Source organism: Centroberyx affinis, unplaced genomic scaffold (assembly GCF_046629955.1).
Source record: "Centroberyx affinis isolate AG114_WGS23_722 - 3 ecotype Tasmania unplaced genomic scaffold, CSIRO-AGI_Caff_v1 ptg004819l_1, whole genome shotgun sequence".
Lineage (NCBI taxonomy): Eukaryota > Metazoa > Chordata > Actinopteri > Beryciformes > Berycidae > Centroberyx > Centroberyx affinis.
In genome coordinates, this window is record NW_027282348.1 from 77,536 (window position 1) to 85,132 (window position 7,597).

A 7,597-nucleotide genomic window follows, 5' to 3' on the forward strand; every position below is an offset into this window, starting at 1 on the left:
CAACTGTCAGGAAAACAAAAAGTTCATTTTCCAGGTATCATGGATTTCATAAAACTTGCTCAACCCATAAAGGACCATGCAACTTTCAAGAAAACTTTGCAAATTTGGAGCCACAAGGTTCTCACTCAACTGTGGTGAGGATTCTGGCAACGACACCGGTGTTTTACACATGAAAGATTACTGTAATAACTGCACTCCGCTTGGAAATGAAAAGCTTCGAAAAGTTGTACACAGTTCTGCGGTTCAATGTCTGTGAATCTGTTTGTAAACGTTCTCATTATTGTCTCCCTCCCTCCTTCCTGTCTCCCGTCTTTCCGTCCCGGCCCGGCAGCGCGGTGAGGAGGCGCGGGCTTGTCCGGTCATCATGTGCACGCGGGCCGTTCCTGACCCCGTCCCCGAGTGCCAGCTGTTCCCCGGAGAGGAGGAGGAGCCTGAGGAGGAGGCGGCGGAGGAGGGCAGGGAGAGGGAGTCGGACCGAGACAGCGCCGTGGAGAGCACCCAGGGGTCGGACACCTCGGAGGGCTCGGCCAGACCGGGGGACAAGGAGGACGCGCTCGGGGAGCTCTTCTTACCTGGGGAGAAGTAGGTGCAGCTCCGACTTCCCCTGATTTTTCCTCTCTTTTCTCTGTCTGTCTCGCAGTTTCTCTCTCTGTCTCTCCATCTCAGTCCAGCCCACTTTCAGTTGTCCCTGTTGTCCCCTTGCTCTTTTTCACAGTCTGCAGTCTAATTCCCATTCAGCATGATGCTACTCACTATGCTGTTTGCTGCTTTAAGTGGTTTGGGACTCTCAGTGGTTAAAAATGGAACAGATCCCCGAGCAGCAGAGGGGCTCATACTGATCAAAGGAATTATTTAAATTGTTCACTGACAATAAGAAAACATGAGTAATATTAGATAATATTTAGAGAATATTAATCGTAGGCATAGTAATGGTGACTGTGTGGGGGGGAGAGCATATTATGGTGCTGAAATGTCAATGTTTTATGAAGGAGGGAAGGTATAAAGCCCAAGGAAGCCTTTGAAACAGGCCCTTCAGTCATTTAATTTGCCCCTGTCTGTACTATTACTTCTGCCCTTCTCTCTCTTTCTGTTCATCTCTCTTTTAAGTCTGTTTTTTCCTTCTCTGTATCTCTCTCCCTTAGCACCCTTTTCTATTCCCAGTCTCATTTTTCTCTCTCTCTTTCATCTGTGTCCAGTTAAAACTCAGGGAGTGTCTCACAAATTCTCTAATAGACTACTACAAAAATACGTGGTCCGTTTGTGATGCATTTACATGTTACTGTTAAAGTTAATTAGCTGTGTCAAAATAACACGTTTATTCCGTTTGCCACATATTTAAGGTAACCCTTTTTAAAGATATATTATTTTCAAATGAATTGCAATAAGGGCAGCTGGTGTTAAGTCATACAGCCACTGTCACTCTGTAGTATTATTTCCCCTCTCCACTGCTTTTGGTGCATAATTTACCAGTTTGCCAGGAGGACATTGTGGGGAATCAATCCTGAGAGCTAAAGCATGGGCCGAATGAAAGTATGGCACAGATCATCAGGGATACTTTTTGTAATGGTGTGTCATCATAATTGATTTCACATCAAAATATGAGAAAATCCTACCTTGCTTACTATATTGTGCCTTTGCCGCACATTTTTCCCTATATCTGAAGTTGATCATCTCTTTCAACCCCCACGCAATAACACTGATACTGAATACTCATTGATTGTTTCATAATCATTGATTGTTTTCCCCCTCAGGTGTGGTCAGACCAGCGTCTCAGTGACCTCTGACCTATCGACGCGTTCCTCGGCTTCTCTGAACGAGGAGCAGTTTGAGGACTACGGAGAAGGGGAGGAGCCAGACTACACTCCCAGCAGCCCCTGCCCCGACGACGAGACTCGCACCAACGGATACTCCGACCTGGGCTCCTCTGTCCCCTCCAGGTAAGAGAGAGAAAGATAGGAGGGAGAGAAAAGAAGGATGGGCGGGTGGGTGTGTCTGCATGCATGTATGTGTGTGTAATATGGCAGTGAGTGTGCCTTCTCCCTGCATGACAGAGCATGTATCATCATACCATACAGTTACAGTCAAATACAATGCACTGTGGTCTAGATAATATTGCAGGTCAGCATGATGCAGAGCTGTTTAGCACGGTTTCTGTGCTGTTGCTTAAAGTTAAAGGCATGATGAAGCAAAATGCAAAACGCGGACCGACTTAAATGGCTTCAACTGTATTAAATATTATGCACTTGAGGCTTCACTCTGCAAGCTCCAAACTCATTACCTGACTCTTATTATTCTGACTCTTGACTGTGAGGAGTATAGCCGAGGAGCTTTGGCCCTTAAGGGCCACATTAATATTCATCAAAAGCCTGTCTTTAAGGGGATTAAGTCTCCCATCTAATAGACTGGCAATACTGCTCCATGTTCCTGCCACGCATACCAAGCAGACAAAACTCACAAAGTGGAGTTGGCCTGGAGTTTTAAATTCAAAATGAGGCCCAGCTTTACAGGAAATCGTAGGTAACGCTCCATGGGAAAGAAGTATACAGTAGGTTAAGTAAAACGATAAAGTGATAATCTGCAAGACCCTTGTTTTTCTTGATTTTGGCAACACCTCTGGTGAAGCGCTTTAGTATTTTGCACTCAATCTAGGCACTGGCCCAACATAAAGACATCAGTGTAGACTGAAGCTTCTTATAGTTCTTCTATCATCTAATATTTATTCTAAACAAACCGCTGCTTCCATAAACCATAAACATAACACATCACTTCCTATGCAGAAGAAGATTTTTCCCGGGCAACAAGGACCTGCTCATAGGTGCTTAACAGCAAATGTAAAAGCTTTTATGAACTGGCTATAGCTTGAATAACTATTGTATGCTACCAATCAGTGACAGAGAGTAGCAAAACTGACAGATATTTATGTGATATTTCTCTCTCCCTCCCTCTCTCTCTCTCTCTCTCATTCTCTCTCTGTCTATCTGTCTCTCTCTCTCTCTCCTCTCTTTCTTTGTCTTTCTCCCTCTCACTCTGTGCCACCACCCTGTCTCTGTCTCTGTTTTGGTTTTTATTGCTGTGATTGGGCAGACAGCCAGATCAATACTCTAGGTGTCTTGGCACCGGCTACTTGGTTTTATATCAGCCTCAGCCATTTCTCTCAGCTACTGGATTTATTTTATTCAAGATCACATCCAAGTTCGAACACTCTCAAATTTACACATGTACATAAAATGAGACAGACTAGCTTAATCGAAAAATTACTTCTTCTTCGTGTACATGCTGATGCAAAGTTTGTGTGTGTTTGTGTGCGTGTGTCTACAGTGCGGGCCAGACTCCTCGTAAGGTGCGTCAGCTTTACAGCGGTGAGCAGATGGATGTCTACTGTTCCCAGTGCTGCAAAAAGGTCAACCTGCTAAATGACCTGGAGGCTCGCCTCAAAAACCTCAAAGCCAACAGGTAGGACACACACACACACATGGTGTTACGCAGGGTCCCAAATTAACACCCACTGAGGGTCACCTGTCACACTGGCCGGGAACATTTTGAGATGATTACATTTAAATGTCTAATATCTTGATCTTGTGTCCCTGCTGACCACCATATAGAGACAGTGCATAAAATAGGCCACGCCCGTTGTGGGGGAAATCACTGCACTGCTCTCCATTCACTTTGTGTGACTGAATACACATCATTGTCATTATTGCCCAAATTAAACATGCCTAAAAGCTGTTGTGTGGTGGGCTTCACAGCCAACAAACTTAAAAACCACGAATTACAGTTTTTTTTGCTCCCGTGCAAAACAAGGAGCTGTTAAGAAGAAAAATGTGGATTCAGACCGTAAGGAGAGAGGCGCTGACAGTGGCTCATGGTAGAAGAGGGGGAAACTTTTGGACCCCGAGAGTAAATACACTTATAATGTGGCCAGTATTTTGTCACTGGTAAGTAAGTTACCAGTAATTATCTTTATATTCTTGTAAGATAACCTTATGTGTTTAAAAGCTACCATGCTGTCCTAACATTAGGCTGCTACTAAGCTAACATTACTGAGCCAGTTCCTCTCTATAAAACAGATGAGTTGTGTTCATGTGTGGGTCTCAGGATAGTTTGCTCTGTATTGACTGTCAGTCCAGTGTGCAAAAGTAATGAGAAATCTCACTGACTTGTTAGCTAACATAAGATAATTAACTTAGCAACAATCCATTTTAATAACCAATGTCACGTCAGCGTCGCTCAAACTTATAGTCTGAAAAGCATAGCTGTATATATATAGCTGTCAGATTTTTAAATATTAAGTGAAATTATTCAAGGTCAATTTATTATCTTACCTGGTGATTAAATGAAGTAGTGGTAAATGTCAAAGTGTTTCACTTCAGGTCACTGTGTGGGATAATTTATCCAGCTTTATTGGAGTAATGAAAAAGGACATTGATGGAGGCCAATTAAGTTCATTTTTTCAATGTACATTTCCCTCTCTGTTGGAGGCAGTGTGGCAAAATAATTCTTTGACATACTTGTCTACTCGGAAACAGGAAAAAACTTGTCAGGCTGTCCATATCTGAAAAGATTTCCTCCTGATCGCCGCTTTTGCCGGTTTGTTAGCTATATTGTTTTCCGCCACGGTGGGCGTGGCTTTCGAAGTATGACGCGCTCTGCAGTGTCTCTCTGACCGTTAGCCAATCAAATCAAATCAAAGCAAAGCAAAGCAGCAGCTCTGATTGGCTGACTGTTATGCTCTAGACAAAGCAGTAGAGTCTAAATGTCTGCAAACTTTTCCCCCAGTTTCAGTTAGTTGAAACTTAACATTTTTCCCATATGGTGATGCATAGCAGCCACATAGTATGTGATTCTATAACAAAAACTAGCACTTAAAACTGGTAGGATGATATATTTCAATAAAAATATTAATTATATTAATTATGTTGGCCAACAAAAAATATTCTTTGCAGGTCATTTTTATGTCCCATCACCATGTACATGGTATGCGGGACATTATGTTGTTATGGTCACATCTGTGTGCCTGTCTGTCTGTGTGTAAACACATTCTTGTGAACACAATAACTCAAGAACAATACATGATAGAAACATCATACCTCAACTTGAAACTACTCCATTCACATTGGTACTGCCCATGTGTTATGTGAAGACAGGTATGTTGACATAGAAATATTTAATAAGAAATACATCAATTACCTAGATTAACAACCACATTAGCATACCTGGTTTGTTTGTTTAATATATCATGGTGATTAAGGCGGGACATTAGGCAGCTCAAGTGCCTCTTGTGTTTAGTTTACCAGCCCTGGGCAGGTGAGGCTAAAACTTAATATCAGATACATGGTGTTACGTACACTTGTCCAGGATTCCAGCTAGATTAGACTTTTGGAATTCAGGATGTGGGCTATTTTTTAGTTTGATAAGAATGATGTAATATTGTTACAGAGGGGTTTAAATTGTTCCTACCTTTTAACCCCAGTGTTTCATGCACCGACAAACACATGTACATCACACACACACACACACACACATTGATTGTTATATAAACCTGTATTTTAGAACAGGCCGCCACTTCTGTGCTTACCTCATCAACCATTGTAAGAGGGAGTCTATTCTTAGAAACATAATCCAGGGTGATCATTAATAGCTGAACCGTCCACCTGTAAACACACACACACACACACACACACACACACACACACAAACACACACAGGCATTTAAGAACCCTAAAAAACCACACCTTAGAATAATAATTAATGAACTCTAGAGTCATTTTGTCGTCTTTAGTTGGACTCTCTCTGCTGACTCTGCAGGATTTCCCCCTGGAGAAAAATAGCTTTTTAATCCAACATGGCTCTCCTAATTAGACCGGTACCTTCTCCTGATGAATAATGAAGCAGAGACAGGGACAGAGAAAGAGTTAGAGAGTGGGAGAGTGAGAGTGAGTGGAATGTAAATGAAAATATTTTGAAAAATTGAATTTGAATAGAGTGAACACTTAGGAAGAGGAAAGACTGAGAGAGATGGTGGCGGGCATGGGTTGTGATGAGGGAGGAGGACAAAAAAGACGGATAAGACGCTGGCAGCGGTCGCAGACAGAGATGGCTGACAGTGAGTCATGGAGATGGATGTGGAACTGGCAGAGAGACGGAACACATGGCACCTTACAGACCCATCCAGAGAGGGAGGGATGAGAGGAAAGACAGAGGAAAGAGGAGGTTTTGTCACTATGCAGCATATTTAAAGGACCACGTCAGCCACACTCATACACAACTTAATATATGTCCTGTGATATCTCTGACAGCTGAATTCATTGCTCTACAAATACATTAAATGGTCATTTTCTTAAAACAAGCATTGGCAATAATAATGAGATACTAGGGGGTGGAGTTTGGCTTATTTGAAAATTGTACATAGATGGGATAAACATCCATGGATGACATGCACTGAATGCTAGGCCATATAATCACTCCTAAGGTATATATGCAATCCTAAACCATTATGTGGTATATGGAGTCTTATGTGTGATACATTCTGTATATCCTACTGTGTGATACTGTATATCCTACTGTACTAATTTGACATTACCTTAATTTCAGTTGTAAGAGCCCCTTTAATTTGTGCCATGAGTGGTGATGATGATGATGTCGATGGCCATGTGTGTCTGTGTATTTGCTCATCTCTACCTGAGCTGACATTTGCCTGCACTCAGAGCCTTTGTTCACTTTTGTTAATCCAGCTGAAAGGCAGACGCAGACAGACACATCGGCCCGAAAGACTCTTTCAGCTTTTCTTTTCCCCACTGAGGCATTTGCTGAGCTGACAAAAAGTCCCGCTCAGTGAACCGGGAGTGAGATTGTATTATCATTGACATGTCCTTCAACCGTTCTCTATCTCACCACTATAGATATATATATATATCTGTCATACTGAATAGCCAAAAAATATCTTAATTGCCATCAGCAGTTGGCTCCAGTGTGTTGTTCCGCTCTGAGTCTAGACATATCAGTGGCAATTCTCTATGATAAAATTATCTCTGATTGTCTTTTGTTTTTCCCTCTGCAGCCCCAATAGGAAAATCTCCAGCACGGCTTTTGGAAGGTACGTCACTCACCTATGTGTGTGTGTGTGTGTGTGTGTGTGTGTGTGTGTGTGTGTGTGTGTGTGTGTGTCTGTGTGTATGTGTATGTGTATGTGTGTGTGTGTGTGTGTGTGTGTGTGTGTGTGTGTGTGTGTGTGTGTGTGTGTGTGTGTGTGTGTGTGTGTGTGTGTGTGTGTGTGTGTGTGTGTGTGTGTGTGTGTGTGTGTGTGTGTGTTCCAGGTCCCTGGTGCTGAAGTGCAGCAGCTACCGTCACGCCCGCTGGTGGGGTCAGGCCATCGAAGGCTTCATCCAGAGGCACGGCTCCGCCTTCCTCACCGACCACCGCTTCGGCTCCTTCGCCCGGCAGGAGGAGAACATCCCCGCCAAATGGTAACCACGGCAACCGGGCCGACCCCGCCGACCAGCGTTAACCGTTCACGTTCTGCGTCTTTAGCCGTTTAGCTGACAGGATGAAGCCGTTCCCCTTTCCGCTCCCTCCGTCAAATCGCTCTCCGGAGTTTGTG

At 43.3% G+C, this 7,597-nt stretch overlaps 1 protein-coding gene across 1 annotated transcript in view; it reads left to right on the top strand.

The window, feature by feature from the left end:
• Positions 1 to 7,463, top strand: part of LOC139666129 (rab11 family-interacting protein 4A-like) — a gene marked incomplete at its 3' end in the record, with an annotated part of 50,656 nt that extends 43,193 nt beyond the window's left edge. The window contains exons 4-8 of the mRNA XM_071545246.1: positions 332 to 582; positions 1,752 to 1,937; positions 3,319 to 3,453; positions 7,058 to 7,093; positions 7,314 to 7,463. Coding sequence (XP_071401347.1) covers positions 332 to 582; positions 1,752 to 1,937; positions 3,319 to 3,453; positions 7,058 to 7,093; positions 7,314 to 7,463 — 758 coding nt within the window. The remainder of the gene's footprint in view (positions 1 to 331; positions 583 to 1,751; positions 1,938 to 3,318; positions 3,454 to 7,057; positions 7,094 to 7,313) is intronic.
• Positions 7,464 to 7,597: the final 134 nt, after the last annotated feature.